An 18266-nucleotide genomic window follows, 5' to 3' on the forward strand; every position below is an offset into this window, starting at 1 on the left:
AGAAACACACTTCATCCTTTTTGTTTTATCAACTCTTATCATTAGAAGCAGGTTAGTGTTTCCTGATCCCAATATAAGAACAAAAGCAAGGTAAACACTCTTATCAATTATAATCAGATTAATAAAAACATAAACGGTGAGCAAACATCACCTCATCACAGGGTGGTGTGACAGTGCCTCAATTGTTCTTCCCAGAAGTTTCCATTAAAGTTCACTAAAGGAAAGCCTTTGTACCCGTCTTCTGTCCCTATAAAAGAGTTCTCGTTGGAGCAGCCAAACATACAGCAGATCACTCAAGAAAAGGTACCATAGTCATTAGGAGTTTAAAGTAGACTTTATTTTTCAGATTGCTTTGAGAAAAGGTTTACTTTAGGACAACATGGCTCGGCTGATGATCTTGGCTGGTAGGTTCATTGATCTAGATGCTGATTAGATCACCAGCTTGTCAAAACCTATTACTGGTTATTAATCAAATTGTTTTGGATTTTTTTTTTCCTTCAGGATTGACTCTTCTGATGTGTCTTCAAACTGGTACGATTAATTATTTTTATGTTCATTGTGTTTGCATTTGAATCACAGAGTATAGAAATATTTCTAACACTTTCACTCTTTTCTCAAAGTTTCTTCAATCAAACTGGTGTGCTACTTTACCAACTGGTCCCAATATAGACCAGGTGATGGTAAATACCTCCCTGACAAAGTGGAAGCGCTCCTCTGCACACACCTGATTTATGCCTACTCAGAAATTAGCCCGTCTAATGAGCTGAAAACATATGAGTGGAATGATGAGGTTCTCTATAAAGTCTTCAATGGAATGAAGGACAGGTGAGCTGTTTCTGCTTCAACATCACCTGGAAATTACAAATCAAAGGAACAACGTAGATATGGTTCTGTGATATATTTTTGTTAAGTTGTTGTTCTAATTAATCTACATTTCACTTATAGAAAAAAAAAACAGTTAAAACTTGATATCACTACAAATACAATTAATTGTTTGAAAGTAGTGGTGTGACAAAAACTACAGTATGTCTATCCAAATGACATTCATAACTTCTACATATCCATCACAGAAACCCTAAGCTGAAGACTCTGTTGTCGGTTGGTGGGTTTAACGCTGGAACATCACGGTGAGTCTACGATACAAAACTACTACAACATGTTTGTTGCACCACATCATTGCATTGTAACTAAGAAACATCCAGAAATATTTTCTGCAGTCACTGTTTTTTTTTTATGTCCACAGATTTCACAGCATGGCTTCAACTCCTGCCAACCGTCAGGTGTTCATCCAGTCTGCCATCAGGTTTTTGAGACAGCATGGCTTTGATGGGCTGGACCTGGACTGGGAGTACCCAGGACACTATGGAAACAAAGAGGACAAGCAAAAATTCACGTTGCTCTGCCAGGTCTGTCTACAAACATCCATCCCCCGTTAACATGCACCTGCAAGACGCGTTTTATCTTCAAGTAGTTCAGAATTTTTCCTGTGCATTTTAATTAGAAGTGTGATTAAGTTCATGTTTGAGCTTACCGATTCTTTTTTAATTAAACAACAAATAATGTGACTTTTTCTGTTTCACATTTAGGAATTGCATGCAGCTTTTGAGAAGGAGGCGGTTCAGACCAACAGGTCACGGCTGCTGCTGTCAGCCGCAGTGGCAGCTGGACAGGAAATCATTGACAACTCTTATGAGGTTGCTGATGTGGCTCGGTAAGTTCATGTTAAATAATGTTGTTGGAATATTTACATATTTTTTTGTTTTCATATGAAAAAACACAACTTTTCAACCCCTGACTAAAATAGGTAAGGGCCCTGACAGAGTGGAGAAAGATTCAGTGAAGCTGCATGTGCTAAACGGACACGTGACTTTATTACAATGATTCAAAATACAAATCAGAATAAATAGATAACAGTTAGTGTCGGACCTATCAAACTCTGTCAAATGTTAGTTAATGTTGTCTAATACAAGGCAACCTTTGTGTTTGCTGACCTTCACTCACTGTTTTGACTGACTGCCAGATGCTCTGGCAACTACCTGATAACACTATTGCTGATGCATTCTGGCACTTGTCCTCAGTGTGCTAGCTCCTCATAAATCATAATCACTTGTCTGCAAATTACGTCCAAATCGGACAACTCCTTCTGGGTGCTAAACATTTTTGGAGTGAAACTCATAAATACAACAAATTCAGAACAAAATAAACAGAAAAAGCTCAAACAACAAGTCTATTGAGATGGTCAGTAAATGACATTTTTTTCTACAGCTGTAAGCAGATAGGCAGCAATTGTTTGGTTATTGGGATGACGGATAGACACAACAAAGATGGAAGTTAGAATCTTGTCTACAATACATTTTAGTCCAGTTAACAGCTTCACAAAACATGTAGGCACTATATATAATGAGAAAAGTATGAATAACTTTACAACAACTCATGAACATTACTAGAGGATAGTGTGTGTACAATGCTTCACGTGACAATGTATCAAAGGCTTTTTGAATTCAGAGGGAATGGCCAGAAATGACGATTTTAACTTGCAAGACGTACATTACATTATGTATATTATTTTGCTGTTTGGGTTTTTGTATCATCTAACAGGGTTCTAGATTTTATAAATGTCATGACCTACCGCTTACATGGACCTTCGAATTCAATCCTTGGCCACAACAGCCCTCTGTACACCAGTTCTGCTCTTCCGGACCGATTTGTCAACTACAATGTTGTGAGTTAAATCATTGGCAAATCCATAGATTTAGATAATACCACGTACTAGTTTTGCTAGTTTTGTTTTTAACATTTAATATTTCTGTGGTCCAGGACTTTGGCATGAGATATTGGAGAGATAATGGAGCTCCTGCTGAAAAACTCTTGGTTGGTTTCCCTGCATTTGCACGCACATACACCATGGCATCAACAGATCATAGAATTGGAGCGCCATCGAGGGGACCGGGCTCTCCTGGTGGCTACACCAAGGAGGCTGGGATCTTGTCTTACTATGAGGTCAGAAAACCCAAACAAAACCATGTCATTTCTAATGCTACCAAGACAAATCTGTAAGGCAAACTAAAATAAATCTGTAAGGCAAACTAAAATAAATATGTAAAGCAAACACAAGTAAAAAATTTAAACAATGAGAATGATCTCTCGTAAATTCAGGTCTGCACGTTCCTCGATGGAGCCACTACATACTGGAATGATGAACAACAGGTGCCGTATGCAGTCAAAGGCAATGAGTGGGTGGGCTTCGACAATAAGCAGAGCTATGAAATCAAGGTGATACATAACATATTATTGTTTATATCAATGTTTAAAGCTATATTATAAATAAGAAATATTTACAAATCATGGTTTTTAGTTGCCAGTTTCCTCGGAATGTCCTTTGAAAGAGAACAGACCCTGGATGAAGCTGATGGTGATGAAGCTTCTTGAACAAATGCAGTTTTACAATATTATAAACATGACAAATGATAAAGATTACACTTTTGTTACAAAATTTGTTTTTCTGAAATTTAGCTATTGTCTCAAACTTGGTGACTGTTTAATTTAGTATTTGGAATCTTGACATCCAAAACAATGATGAACAAACAGACTATTCAGGAAAATTCAACCGGAAAAGCAAAGCCAGGGCACCTGGAGCCAGGCCTGGGTGGGGAGTTGGCCAGCGAGGACCTGTTGTTTGGTCTTTGGCTCCTGGGGCTTGGCCGGGCCAAGCCCAAAGGGAACACTTGACTCCACATTCATGTAGACCCATCACCTGTGGGGAAGACCATCAAGGTCATTTCCTGTGGATGCTGGGAAGCAGGCAATGGAGGGTCCCAGGCCATGTGGATTCCTGGCAGTTTAGACAAGCTCTAGGTTTGTAGAATGTCACCTCACTAGCGGGTAAAGAGCCAAAGCTTGTGTTTGGAGTTGAACAGTACCAGCTATATATATTGTAGTTGGGCTTACAACAAAGTCCATGCTCAATAATCCAGGTATACAATCCAACATTTTTCAGTCAGGTCATCTGGACAGTTTCTTTTTTTTTGTGCTGAAACGTTTCACCTTCGATCCGGAAGGCTTCATCAGTCAAGGAAACACACAACACAGTTGTTCTAATTGGGCTTACATTTTTACACAGTTGACTGTAGGACTGTGTGAGTGAAGGGTTGTTGGTTCTGTTGTCCCTTGGACTGACAGGCAGGATAACTGTCATCACTAAACACTAAACTGATAAGGCCCTGCAACATTTTATATGATCAAGCAAGGTCATGGAATATATGTAAAATGCAAAAAGTGCCATGATAATAAAAAGAGAAAACAACTTTTAAAACAACTCTGAGAATTGTATTCGTAGTGGAAAAAATGTCATTTCATTTATCAAAGACCTTTCAAAGCATCAGAACAGTGACTCAATTTCGTTTTTCATGTTTTATAGGCAAATTATGTGAGAAATAACTATTTTGGAGGCGCATTTGTCTGGTCTCTGGATCTGGATGACTTTAGTAGACAATTCTGTGGTCAAGGAAACTATCCCCTCATTAGACATCTGCGTTATGTGTTAAATTCAGGTAAGCAATATTAAACAATGTCATTATTTCCATATGTGTAAAAATATTTATATAATCTTATTACTTTAATTGTTCTGAATATATTTGCTAGGTTATCCAACACGTCCACCAGTCATCACCACAAGCCGCCCCAGCCCAGATACCACCACAACAGTTTCTTCTGGAAGTGATTTTTGTGCTGGAAAGATTGATGGCCTCTACCCAAACCCCAGTGATAGAAACACCTACTATCGGTGTGTCGCTGGGCTTACATATGTGATGAGATGTCAGCCTAATCTTGTTTATGATAAGCAGTGCCAGTGCTGCAACTGGCCATAAATAAATGTCTTTTTTTGTCAAACAGGAATGTGTTGTGCTCTTATTTATCCATGGTGTCAGGATCTGTGTCTTGTGTGTTATTTAGCATTTCTGTGATCTTGTTATTTTGTGTTCAGCTTCACCAGTGTTTTCCCCCTCATGTAGTTCAGCTCCTGCCCCTCCTTCTCTCACCTGATCCTCGTCATCTTCCCCTAGGTATTGGTAATTGTCTTTCATTAGAGATTCTTTATATTCTGTCGTTTTGTTGTTTCCCTGTCAGTGCTTTGCATCTCCCATGACCATCCATGTTTGCTCCCTCATGCACTCCAGAGAAAAGTTATCTGTAAGTAGGCCAAAAATGCAGACGAAGTGTTTAAATTCTGTATAAATCAACACATAATTTCCCACACCCTGCTTTAAACTGGTGTGTTTCGTCTAATAGTTTGAGCTATAAGGAATATTTAAATGATGGGCTGAACAGATGATCTTTTACTTTGATTTAAAATTACAAAATGTCCTTGTTTTACAAGCCTGCTAACATAATGTCCTCAGTGAGGATTAGATTTTTCAAAATGACACAATCAAGCTATTTTTTAAAAGCAAATACCTTTCAGTAAATGCTGGCTGGGTCTAAGTTTTTGATATTGAAAGCAAAATGGTTTAAAATACTTATACCTAATTATGAGATTGGGACCAAGTAAAAATGTTAAGCCCAACCTCCTGTTTAGTTATTTAGTATAAGACAACACAATACAATGTCTTGATCAGTCCAGACTGTACCACATCTCACCAGTTATAGATATTGTCAGAGAATTTTTGGTCAAAGGTTATGGATGTTTTAATGCACCACTTCCCCAAGACCCTAATCAGGATCAGACGGCATAGAAAATGGATGATAGTTCAATATTTGTCTTCATATTAAACAACCAGAATGTAGTGACCTACAGTTATCTAAGATAGTCCAAATGAGTTGAACAAGAATTGTAAGGACCATGCTTTTGACCTGTTTTAATATCAGCCAATCATAATGATTTAAAAATACAAAGACGAAGATCCCACATCAGAGGGAGCATCTGTGAACTCCGACATGCTTCATTCATGCATCCACCATGACTGGAGGAATCCAGTCATCTAAACAAGCACTGCCATCCTCTAAGCTGAAACACTAACCACAGAACATTCGGTTACGTCATCGGGCTTAAATAACAGGACATTCTTCACAGGAAAATATGAAGACGATCTGAGTCAAAATATAAAAAACTCATTCACAAATGATCATGTACAGATTTGACCAAATTTAATAATACAAAGCTTTGTGGAGAACCAGTCAGAATACAGAAAGCAAAGCATTAAGTGCAGAAACTCCTAATGCTCGATCTTCTTCGGTTACCATCTGCTTCTGATCGGCTAAAGCCAGGCAGGAAGCTGCTGGAGGTAAATATTTCTCAAGGACTCTTACAGGGAATAGATCACTGTCTACCATAACATTCAAAAGTTTAGAACATAATGAGAGGACCCTCTCTGCTGTCTCCTTAAAGTCACAACAAAAGTGATAATAATATAGAGAAATGCTCATGAATACATGCAAATATCATTCATAGTAACAGTAAAGGAACAGGGAAAGTGTTGGAGAAAAATATTCTCTCTTAAATAACGTACTCAAAAAGAACCACGATTGATGGCAGGAGGAGACTTTTAACCAGCATTTTACTTGCAAGGACTCATTCAGTGCAGATTACATACATAGATACATAATGCGTGGATCATGACACAGAATGAGCATCGAAAAGAGTTTGCTGCACTTTCATGAAGCAGCAGAGTCCAGCGGGCGTTCCCTCATAGCAGCTGCAGTTAGATGCACAGACATGATCCATGGCCGTCGGTGAGTTGGTCTCTGGATGGAAATAAGAGAATGTTTGGGCATGTTCTCATGGCAACATCATTGAGGCACTGCCAGTCGGCGAGCTGGCCTTCAGGTGAAACAAAGATACTGTTTTGGGCACGTATTACAGAAGCAGGAGGGAAAGATGTTCTCAGCCATCTCAGTAATCCATCCATCCATCCATTTTCTTTACCCGCTTCTTCCATTTCGGGTCACGGGGGTCGCCGGTGCCCATGTCCAGCAATCACTGTGCGAGGGGCGGGGTACACCCTGGACGGGTCGCAAGTCCATCACAGGGCCACACAGAGACAAACGAGACAAACAACCATTCACTCTCTCACTCACACCTAGGGACAATTTAGAGTTACCAATCAGCCTAACATGCATGTTTTTGGACTGTGGGAGGAAACCGGAGTACCCGGAGAAAACCCACGCATGCACGGAGAGAACATGCAAACTCCACCCAGAAAGGCCCCTGGACTGGGGTTTGAACCAGGGACCTGCTCGCTGAGAGGCAGCAGCTCTACCAGTTGCGCCACCGTGCTGCCCATCTCAGTAATAATATAATAAAAATATTCATACCAAAAATTATCTGACAGAAAGGTTATAAAGACCTTTAATACAGTATAGTGTATATATATAGTATAGTACAGTTAGTGTGTGGTGCATGCATATATATATATATATATATACACACTCTGGACACTGAGTATTTAAAATCAACTGTTGCGATGTAGACAGGACTGAAAATTTTCTTTTCTTTTTTACTTTCTCTTTTTTTTCCCTTTTGTTAAAAGAGAAAATCAAAATCTTGTAAAATAAATAAAATAAATAAATAAAACATCAGTGGTACACCGTATAGGTCCAGCAGTTTTTAACCATGATAAGCATTTCATGATCCTTCCTCTTGGTCCTCTGCATATACAATAAACTGTGTTTTCAGCTTTTGGACCAAACAGCTTTTGCCTGTCAGTGTCAGCATATGGGTGGACCCATGCACGAGAAGCTTACAGCAAAAATAAAACATCCATCCATTACCTTTACTTGCTTCCCATCACTGTGCGAGAGGCAGAGGACACCCCTGGACAGTTTGCAACTCAAAGAATAAACTCAAAAAATTGAAAAAATGTTTTTTTGTTATCTTCATAAGCTGCTACAATCTAACCTGTTTACACACAGGTGTCTGAATGTCAACAAGATATTTAAGGATAACACTGGTTCAATACCATTTCAATAAATGTCTTAATCTAAAGGTCAAATTGTGTTGGAAATAAAACAAAATCAAATAAAATGCTTACAGGTTATTGTGGAGGATTAGTTAAGAACTGGCTATTTGAATATTTATTCTTTAATTTGCACAACTTAAATTTGAGAAGCTTTAATTACTGTATATAACAATAAAATAAACTTTGTTGTCATTCAAAACTGTGCAGTGCGCCATGTCAAATTTAACAAAATGTCCTTTCATTTCTCCACAGCAGTGTAGGAGTACATCATTTACATACTTTTATAGACTTTGGTGTTCAGGAATGTCCGTGTGTGTGTTTGCTGGTCACCTCATTAGTGACCTGAGTTCTGCAGTCTAACAGCTCGTGGGATGAAACTGTTGCAGAACCTGCTGGTTCTGGTCCTCAGGCTGCGGTACCTCCTGCCAGAGGTCAACAGAGTAAACAGTCCATGTTGTGGGTGGGAGTTGTGTTTTTTAACTATTTTAAATTGTTAATGGCGTATTTCCTTTGTCAGTGTCACTAAACTGAACAAAAGTGTTTTGGGGGCCTGAAAATGAGTCATATACTCATGATAGAATATGTCAAACCTCGTGCATCAAAACTGCAGCCTAACCATACAAATCTTTAAATAATCATTTAAACCTCAACTTTAATTAATTCTTAATCTTCATTAGATAAATCTTAATCTTCCCTCTGTTGTTTCTTCCAAAACACAAACAAACGTATCAAGTTTTAACTAATGGATCTTTACATCTGCAAACTTTAATTTTTTTGTTTTCTGATTAACTCGATTTACTATGGTGCATATCGTTAAACACTGCAGCTCTCATGAATACAAACAGAATATCAGCACGATGAAAGTAAGTTATTTAATTTGGGGACGTTTTCCAAGGTTTCAAGTTGACCAAGTCCAGTCTGAATTGTTCCTGTCAGGTCAGTGTGTCAAAGGCCTGTTTTTATCACCTCTGTCAGACAAATGACCTCGGTGCTGCATCACTTCTTTCTCCTCCATTGCCCTTGGACCAGAAGTTCAGTTCTGATCACGTCACCTTGAAGAAACTGGACCGACTTTAGCCACGCCACCTTGAGAGGTCAGACAGTCCTCACCAAGTGTTCTCTCTGCATGCAGGCAAACGTCACCTCACAGACTCAAATTTCTCTTTTTTTCCTCTCTCAGCTTCAGCTCTGCTGCTCAAATGCCACGCTCACGTCGACTGACCACTGTCCAACCTGGAATGAACAGAGCGTTGGTATCAGACATGTCTAAGTCTCTCAAAGCGTGTCAGTATTATGGTGGCCTCTGCTGAGAAGTGTGGGTCACCGTCAGCAGTGAGTGACAATGTTCTGAGGTTGCTGTTTGGATCTTCTGAGCCAGACTTTCCTCAACCTGAAGCTCTGAGTCACAGGCTTTCCTCAGATTCTCTCAAAAAGTACAAAACAGAAAAGAAGCAGCTTCAAATAAGGGTTTCTCTGAAGTGCAGAAAATCCAAATCCCCGTGTCAGCGAGCGTTTTTTGTCTGCCAGCTTCAAAGCTGAGTTAAACAAAATGAAGAAAAAATTTAATGTTATGCAGTAACACTAATGGATCACTTTAGTAATTGAGGTCTGCGGGAGATCTCTTCATCACCATTTCAACTGTGTCAGGATCACTCATTTACTTTTTTAACCAGATTTTCAAGGCCCTTTTACTTTGTAGATCAAAGTCTCATTTGCAGAAGGGACCTGGGCTAAACACTTTTTGCATCACAAGAGTGTGGGATAAACAAAACAACTGGCTTAAGCATAATGCTTGAAACAACAGTAAAAAAAAATAATTAAAAAAGCAAATACATAAACAAGCCTTTAATATGTTCAATAAGGAAACAACAATAAAAAAACCTACACATTATACAACTACATGGGGGTGCTTATTTACACCAAAAAAAAAAAGCTAAATAAAAGGGGTGGTGTGACTGAATAAGTCTTTGACTGGTTTCAGTGGAAGACTGGGACGTTGTCCTGGGAGAGGTTCTGATTTAATATGGCAATTGCTCATCAAGCTCCAATTCTCCCACTTACAGGCTGCTGAGAGTACGACAGTAAGAATGTAGTGGCAACAGTTCAAAAGGGCATATCAAACATCGTGCACTGCTGACTCAGCAAGCTAACAGTAATGTGGTGCTGTGTTACATGTTGAAGAACGGAGACGCTCACTGTTGCTCTCATGTCTGTTTGTTAACAGGTAAATGTGCACAAGTGTCTATATTATTATATTATGTCTATATTCTGATTTACCTCATTTTGTATTTTGCTTTGTGTGTTGCCTGCTTTTCTGTCTGTACAGCGCTTTGGTTGGCCTTGTTGCTGTTTTAAGTGCTCTATAAATAAAATGGTATGGTATGGTCAATGGTAAGTGACACAAATATAGCAATGCATGAGATCGCTGAGAAGTCCATGAGAATGTGGTGAAAGTTGGCTGTTTATCCTCATTCATGTTGTTAAATGTTAGGGGAGTGGTGGCGCAGAGGCAAGAGAAGATGGGCCTGTGATCGGAAGGTCACTGGCTCAACTTCCCCGACTGACAACATCAAAATGTGAGTGGGAAAGATGAAACACCCACACCTGCCTCCACCCTCATTTGCCCCACTCTAGGCCCTTGAGCAATGAATAAGATAGCATCTACGCTAATTTTACTGACCTGTGGTGTTGGGACTTGCAGGATAATGCTGCCATAACTGTTTGTGTGTTAGTAGAGTTAAGCTGTAACTGAATAATTTGCTATTAGAGCCAAGTTAGGAGTGTTTATTGTATGTGCAGACAGTTAGCAGAAATTAATTGCTGTGTTGGCTGTTCAAGAATGAAGCTCATTGTTGCTCTCATGTCTGTTAAGTCATCAACAATAAAGAAAAACCTGCAACGAACATACTGATTCATTATTCAAGTGTGCAACAATGGTAATTTTACTGGACAAAGTTAAACAAACACAAATTAATTTTAAAAATCAAGTTCTGCCCAGGCAGCACGGTGGCACAACTGGTAGAGCTGCTGCCTCTCAGCGAGCAGGTCCTTGGTTCAAACCCCGATCCAGGGGCCTTTCTGGGTGGAGTTTGCATGTTCTCTCTGTGCATGTGTGGGTTTTCGCCGGGTACTCCGGTTTCCTCCCACAGACCAAAAACATGCATGTTAGACTGATTGGTAACTCTCATTTGCCTCTTGGTGTGAGTGAGAGAGTGAATGGTTGTTGTCCCTGTGATGGACTGGAGACCTGTCCAGGGTGTACCCCGCCCCTCGCACAGTGATTGCTGGACATGGGCACCGGCGACCCACCGTGGCCCAAAAATGTCCAACTGGGAGGAAACCCCAGGGAAGACCCAGGACACGCTGGAGAGACTATGTTTCTCGTTTGACCTGGGAAAGCCTTGAGGTCCTCCCAGAAGAGCTGGAAGAGGTGGTTGTGGAACAAGATGTTTGGGCCTCCCTGGTCAAGCTGCTGCCCCCGCGACCCAACTTCGGAACAAGCGGAAGGATGGATGGATGGATGGATGGATGGATGGATGGATAAACTTTGTGGGAAAAGGAGAAAAAAAATATTTTGCTGGCTGTTCATAAAAACTGTGTAGATCTCTTCGTGTGTGTTTCATTTTACAAATACAAATTTTGACTGGATATTTCTTCCTCTCAGCTGATTGGTCAATGTCACGTCAATCACAAATTTAACAATCCAATCAGAGAACAGACGTGTTGGGCTGTCCAAGGGGGGGGGGGGGGGGGCACTGAACCATAATTCCTGGAAAGCATTACTATATGGTTTAGTGGAACAAAACCAAAATCTTTGTCCAGATACATATTTCTGAAAATCATGTTCAGCTACTATGGATAGTTTTAGGCTACAAAGGCCTCCATGTTCAACTGTCCCACTTTTCCAATGCTGTTATTGTGAATATCACAGCCCTCTGTGAATAGTAAGTGGCCATCAGGGCACTAACGATCAATTGGCAGGCTCCTCCTTTTGCATGTGAACAGCTAGTTTTGACTGTCAGCAGCAAACCGGTTGATCCAATATGAGAAGGCGCTGTTTATAAGACTGAGTTTGTTGCAGCTCCTCAGAGAGAAGAAGTCTTTTGGATAAAAGATGCAACGTTTCAATAAAAAGAATCCATCCAGAGGACCTGACTCAATCTTGTTAAATGCATCTACCTGAATTATTGAGCATGTATCTGGACAAAAAAATGTGTTGTTGTTTTTTGTTTGTTTTTCAATGGTCAAAGGTCTCCTGCTGTTTGTTTTTAATGATGTAACAGAGGCAAATCCCAGATGTTAAGACGAACGTTTTGTGAAGGTTAATGATTACTAATATCTTTTTTACAAACAGAAAACTCTGAACTCCAGTTTAGACTTTAAAAAGTGTTCAAGAAAGAAATCAGTCATGAACAAGCTCATTGTAACAGCAGGTAAGAAATTACTTTTGTGTTTTTTCGTTGTTTTTTTTAACTGAAACTAACATTTTCTGGTTAAACATCTGTTGTTACAGGCCTCTGTCTGCTTCTGAGCAGTTGGGGTGAGTACATTAGCCTCCGTGACAGTAGTGCATTTGGCACAAAGTCAAATCATAACTAAGTTTTCTTACATGTTCAGTGTCTTCCTATAGACTTGTGTGTTATTTCACCAACTGGTCCCAGTATAGATCGGGTCATGGGAGGTTTATTCCTTCAAACATCGACCCAGACCTCTGTACCCACCTGAACTATGCCTTTGCTGTTGTTAATGAGGCAAATGAGCTGGTCACTTTCGAACATAATGATGAAGAGCTTTATAAATCCTTCAACGGACTCAAAACCAGGTCAGTCTTTCTGACAATAACAAACAAAACAAAAAAAATGACAAAATATTTAATCCTTGGTGTTGATAGAGCCTTCGTATATTCCCACAGAAATCCCAATCTTAAAACACTGCTGGCAGTCGGAGGCTGGACCTTTGGAACAGAGAAGTGTGACGTTTTAACATGACGCAATCAAAAAGGCTTGTTATGTACGTGTCACATTTCTGTCTAATAACTGCTTCTTTCTTTTTCTTCTTTCAAACTTCTCAGATTTACAACCATGGTATCAACAAAAGCCAACAGAAGTAAATTTATTCAGTCGTCTCTAAAGTTCTTAAGACAACATGGCTTTGATGGACTGGACTTAGACTGGGAGTTTCCTGCAGCAAGAGGAAGCCCTCAGGAGGACAAGCAGAGATTCACAACGTTCTGCAAGGTCACATGGAAATAAGCAGAAATTGCCTTTTTGTATGAAAATGTAGTATGGACACAGTGCTGAATGACTTGGCTGAAATTTGCTGAAGAAGCTGAAAATGAGTTGCTAAAGCTAATAGAAGCAAAATGCCATAAAAAGTGAAATGTAACAAAATGCTAGCAAACAGATTAATGTGGTTAAAGCTAGCTCAAAAAGCAAAACAATAGCTAGAATCTAAAAGTAGCATAAGGCTTGTGTTTATATTTATTATTACTTTTATTTAACCAGGCAAATCCTAATGAGATCATAGATATTTTTGGCCTAAAGGCAGCCTAAACATGTTTTTTGGACTGTGAGGAACCTGATGTACCTGAAGAACGCCCATGTAAACCTGAGGAAAACATATAAACTCCACACAGAAAGACCCCAAGTCCAAACCGGGGTTGAACCCAGGATCTTCTTGCATCAACGGTGCTAAACGCTAATCGATTAGGCTGCCCTAAAAGTAGCAAACGCCAAAAAAATGTTGAAATTAGGAGAATGGTGGCAAAAAAGTCAAGAGCAAGTATGCTGAATCAGAATTCAAGAATCCTGTTTTGAAAGAATCAGAGATGCTAATGTATTTTTTACTGGGGAAAATTATGTTTTAAATATTTTGATAATTATAGCTTTCAAAAATCAAAACTCACAGCTCTAATCTTCTGAATGAGTCAGCATTCACTGAGTTATTGGTCGATGCTCAGCTGATCTTTACCACGATCCATGAAATGACTCTCTTGACTGTGTGGGTTACAGGAGCTCTTTGAGGCCTTTGAAGCTGAAGTAAGATCACCTGGACAGCCCAGGTTAATGATCACTGCTGCAGTCTCCGCTGGGAAAGAAACCATTGACGCTGGATATGAAATTGCAGAGATTTCAAAGTACGCTAGTAATTTATTCTTCATGTTCATCATCATTCTGTGTTTATTTAGGTGAATTTGAGCTGATATTTACACCCCTTAAGGTATCTGGATTTTATTAATGTGATGACGTATGACTTCCACGGCTCCTGGGAGAGTTCCACAGGACATAACAGCCCTTTGTACAAATGGATCAATGATAGAGAGGCCAGTGCTTACTCTAATACTGTGAGTTGATTGGAATTCCATTTTGCTGAATGCAAATTTCTTTTCTCTTAACATTTGAAATGTTTTATATGTCCAATTTAAGTGCAGCCAATTTCCATGTGCTTTATCAATTAAGGCATTAAAACGCAGTTTGTTTGTTTGTTTTTCTATTTGGGCTAAAGTGAAAAAATAGCAGCGGGGCCAAGACCAAGGCATATGTTTGCCTCAAACAAACTCCAATCTAAAAAAAAAAAAAAATTGTAGTTCATGTGACCACTATCTTACAAATCTTTGTATAATCACCAGTTTTGTATTACAAGAGTCCCTCGCTACTTTGTGGTTCGACTTTCACCGACTTGTTCTTTCATGACACAATTGACTGATTGATGGATGAGCCACACGATCGGCATGGATTGTTTATTTAAAATAATATATTTTAAATGATTTAGCACCTGCTGCACCTGCGTGCAGTGCACAGCTGCAGGGAAAAGCTCCCTCCTGCATTTCTGCTCCGTGCTGCAGCAGATTTGTGAAGGGTTAACACTTTACCGTCCAGCTGCACTGATCGACTTTTGTCTTCTAACTTAAAATTCAAGTACCGTAGTCCCTCGCTACTTCCCGGTTCATTTATCACGGACTCGCTTTGTCATGGTTTTTCAAAATAAGATTGGACATGACATACAATTGGCTGATTGATGGATGAGCCGCACGTTTGGCATGGAATTTTTATTTTAAATAAATTATCATAACACCTGCTGCACCTTTGTGCAGCCCATATTGCAGGACAAACTTCCTGCTGCAGCTGATCAGCTGTTCTCATGCAGAGCTGAGAAGTGGGCGTGGCCAAGAGCACTTGCAGGTGGCAAAGAGCAGAGGAGGCAGGGAGCTGAAATCATGACATTCTGTGTGCCCTTTTAAAGTTTAGAAACATTGTTTAGAATATGGCAAGAGTGTGGGAAGGGTTTATATATATATATATATATATATATATATATATATATATATATATATATATATATATATATATATATATATACACACACTACAATAAACTACTACTTACTACTTGTACTACTATTCTTACTTCACGGTTTTTCACTTATCGCAGGGCTTCAGAGTACGGATTTCCTAACATTGTCTAATTCTTTGTTTTTACATTTCAGGATTTTGCTATGAGGTACTGGAGAGACAATGGAACACCAGTTGAAAAGCTAAATTTGGGCCTGGCAACATATGGACGAACGTTTAAGCTCTCCTCTCAGTTTAGTGGTGTTGGTGCAGCAGCCAGTGGCTCTGCTCCTGGAGGTACTTTCACACAGGAGGCCGGGTTCTTGTCCTATTATGAGGTGAATGGCCAATCTTGGAATTGTTAAACAGCAATTTTATAATGTGAATGCTGTCTTAGCTGCGTATTATTGTTTAGCTGTTTTTGTCCCTGTATGCTTTTTGTAATTTTAATCCTTCTGCAAAAATTGTGTTATTTTAGCCATTTAGGAGCCAGGTGATGTGACTTTTAATCATTTTTCTACTGAAAATATTTAACTTTATTTACAAAAACAAAATTGCATTGAAATTGATCAATTCTTGGTCCTATTCTTCAGATAGTCTTTTGTTTCTTTTTGCTAGCCTTTCTCCATGATCTTTAAGATAGCATTTTGCTTCTTTTACCTTTTTAAGTAGTGTTCTTAGGTTTTAGCTTGTTCTGCTTCTGTTAACTTTAACAGTTTTAGCTTCCTCAGCAAAGACATTGAACACTCAGAAAATGCATTTTATCAAGTGCCATTTATATTTTTTAGCTAACATTTTTACATTTGTTACTGGCATTTTACTCATTTTGAATATAGCTTTTGCTGCTTTAGCTAGTGTTTTGCTACATTTAAGTAGCCCTTTTGGCTTTTAACTAGCATTTGGCTTCTTTTAGCTAGTGTTCTGCTTTTTCTGCTTTAACTCTACCAATGTTGCTTCTTTTAGCATTTTTCAATCAGTGTTAACATTGCATGTTGCAATAAATAAATAAATAAATAAATTTGCTGGTTGAATTTGAGAATCTTATGACCACAAGATAACAAAAACAAAGTTAAATATTATACAATTAAGTGATTCTCACAATATTTTACTGAAACAGATCAAATGTAAGATGTCATGTTTGTTTGTTTTTCTCAGATTTGCACTTTTCTTCGAGAGGCCACGGTCCAGCTGATTGAGGATCAGAAGGTGCCATATGCCACAAAGCAAAATGAGTGGGTTGGATATGACAACAAAGAAAGTTTTACTACCAAGGTCGTCATGTCTTTCTTCAACATGTGCTTTTCATCAGTCGTTTTACATAAAGGTATACAGCAAATGTTGATGAAGGGGTTTTATCGTTCTTCATTCAGGTCAGGTACATAAAAGAGAACCGATTTGGAGGAGCTTTTGTCTGGACCCTGGATCTTGATGACTTTAGTGGACAGTTCTGTGGAGATGGGAACTACACCCTCATCAGGCACCTTCGCTCCCTTCTGGTTTCAGGTTAGTTAGCATTCATACAATCTACAATATGTTTGGTCAAGATAAATCCACTTTTACCCTTAGCAAGTTAAATTAATCTAATAAATACTTCTCCAGATTGTTCTCATCTCCCTACAACTCCAACCAATCAAAACCAAGTGACACTATCTCCAGCTGATGGACAGCCCACCAAACCTCCTCCCAGACCAATGCCCACGGCTTCATCCAAAACCCCTGAAAGTTTTTGTGCAACAAAGAAAGATGGGCTTCATCCTAAACCTGATAATCCGGGTTCTTTCTACAACTGCGCTAATGGCATCACTTGGGTCCTAAACTGCCCAGATGGTTTATTGTTTCGAGACAGCTGCAAGTGCTGCGACTGGCCTTTATAACTTTTGTCATTGTCCACCGAAGAAGAGTGGCTTTACCTGTGTTACTATGCTCGTGTTTTTATCTGTACTGTTAGCAAAATATTTCCTGAACCAGTGAACGTCAATGCAACCATTAGAAACTAACCATTGGATGTGCATCTGCAACTGATTTAACTTTTGGAATCAACTCCATTATCAGTTCAGTTCAGTATGTTTATACAGCACCAAACCACAACAGAAGTCATCTCGGGGAACACTCGTATATAAAAATAACAATTGAACACTTTTTATCTGAGGAGCAGTCTGCTTTGGATTTAACTCCATGACAGAACCCTCATGACAGAAACAGCTAAGCAACTTCAGCAAACACAAAGCTATGACTCAGCCACTTGTACAAATCACTGAGCTAAAATTTGACGTGGTAGTGGCTGGGAGTGATCCCAAACTCTTCCTCTGAGCTCTGACTGATTGCATAAGAAATGTTTTTACAACGTTTCCATTAACGACCAGTCAACCCTGCCCGGTTTTAGCAAAACTGCTCATACACCAATTTTTTTCAATCCGATTCAAAAAGGCACCACAGTTAATCTAGCAACACAAAAATGGCTTTAAAACAGACAATTGTATTATTATTATTATTATTATTATTATTATTAAGCCTTTATTTTACCAGGAAGAAACCCATTGAGATCATCAGTCTCTTTTACAATGATGTCCTGGGAATTTTACTGATATTAAGCTAAAAGTTTGATGTGATAGTAGCTGAGCATCCCTAACAAAGTACTACACATTGTGCAGTTGTTTTTGCTTCAAACTCTAACATTAACTGTTGCCATCAGTCCTGTCTGTTAGGTTCACGAGTGGCTTGACAAATTTTAACCATCCTCTCAGAAAGTAATCATTGTAGGTACATCTACAACAGATTAACTTTTTAGTCCCCGTCATTAAAAATGACCACTACAGTTCATCATTCCTAACTCAAAAAAGGCTATATCTCACTTTGACAGAAACTGAGCACACATTTGATGTGGTAGTAGCTGGATATCAACATACTTGAAGCACCTAAAATTCTCTCACAGTATCACAAGATTAAAAGTTTTAATCCAAAAATATCAGAACTCGGTTCTT

The 18266-nt window shown here is 39.1% G+C and overlaps 2 protein-coding genes across 2 annotated transcripts; both read left to right on the top strand.

Annotated features, from left to right (window-relative positions):
- Positions 1-379: 379 nt before the first annotated feature.
- On the top strand, positions 380-4868 carry LOC119416833 (acidic mammalian chitinase-like). The gene is made up of 11 exons (XM_037684024.1): positions 380-404; positions 502-531; positions 621-825; positions 1071-1127; positions 1244-1406; positions 1587-1711; positions 2599-2722; positions 2818-3000; positions 3157-3273; positions 4418-4550; positions 4642-4868. Exons 1-11 carry the CDS (start codon positions 380-382, stop codon positions 4866-4868), a joined length of 1389 nt encoding a protein of 462 aa, XP_037539952.1.
- Positions 4869-12363: 7495 nt separating this feature from the next.
- LOC119417236 (chitotriosidase-1-like) lies at positions 12364-17159 on the top strand. Its single transcript, XM_037684448.1, has 11 exons — positions 12364-12388; positions 12469-12495; positions 12573-12777; positions 12868-12924; positions 13027-13192; positions 13967-14091; positions 14175-14298; positions 15441-15623; positions 16441-16557; positions 16656-16788; positions 16885-17159. Exons 1-11 carry the CDS (start codon positions 12364-12366, stop codon positions 17157-17159), a joined length of 1437 nt encoding a protein of 478 aa, XP_037540376.1.
- The last annotated feature ends 1107 nt before the right edge of the window (positions 17160-18266 follow it).

This window comes from Nematolebias whitei, chromosome 11, assembly GCF_014905685.2.
Source record: "Nematolebias whitei isolate Nwh7 chromosome 11, NemWhi1, whole genome shotgun sequence".
NCBI lineage: Eukaryota > Metazoa > Chordata > Actinopteri > Cyprinodontiformes > Rivulidae > Nematolebias > Nematolebias whitei.

What these genes read in the sequence shown, in the direction of transcription:
- LOC119416833 (XM_037684024.1), top strand. Translation starts at nt 380, where the DNA reads ATGGCTCGGCTGATGATCTTGGCTG. An exon ending in TTCAATGGAATGAAGGACAG is followed by an intron (nt 826 to 1,070) that starts GTGAGCTGTTTC and finishes TATCCATCACAG; the next exon opens with AAACCCTAAGCTGAAGACTC. An exon ending in AATTCACGTTGCTCTGCCAG is followed by an intron (nt 1,407 to 1,586) that starts GTCTGTCTACAA and finishes TTTCACATTTAG; the next exon opens with GAATTGCATGCAGCTTTTGA.
- LOC119417236 (XM_037684448.1), top strand. Translation starts at nt 12,364, where the DNA reads ATGAACAAGCTCATTGTAACAGCAG. An exon ending in TGGACCTTTGGAACAGAGAA is followed by an intron (nt 12,925 to 13,026) that starts GTGTGACGTTTT and finishes CAAACTTCTCAG; the next exon opens with ATTTACAACCATGGTATCAA. An exon ending in GGTTCTTGTCCTATTATGAG is followed by an intron (nt 15,624 to 16,440) that starts GTGAATGGCCAA and finishes TGTTTTTCTCAG; the next exon opens with ATTTGCACTTTTCTTCGAGA.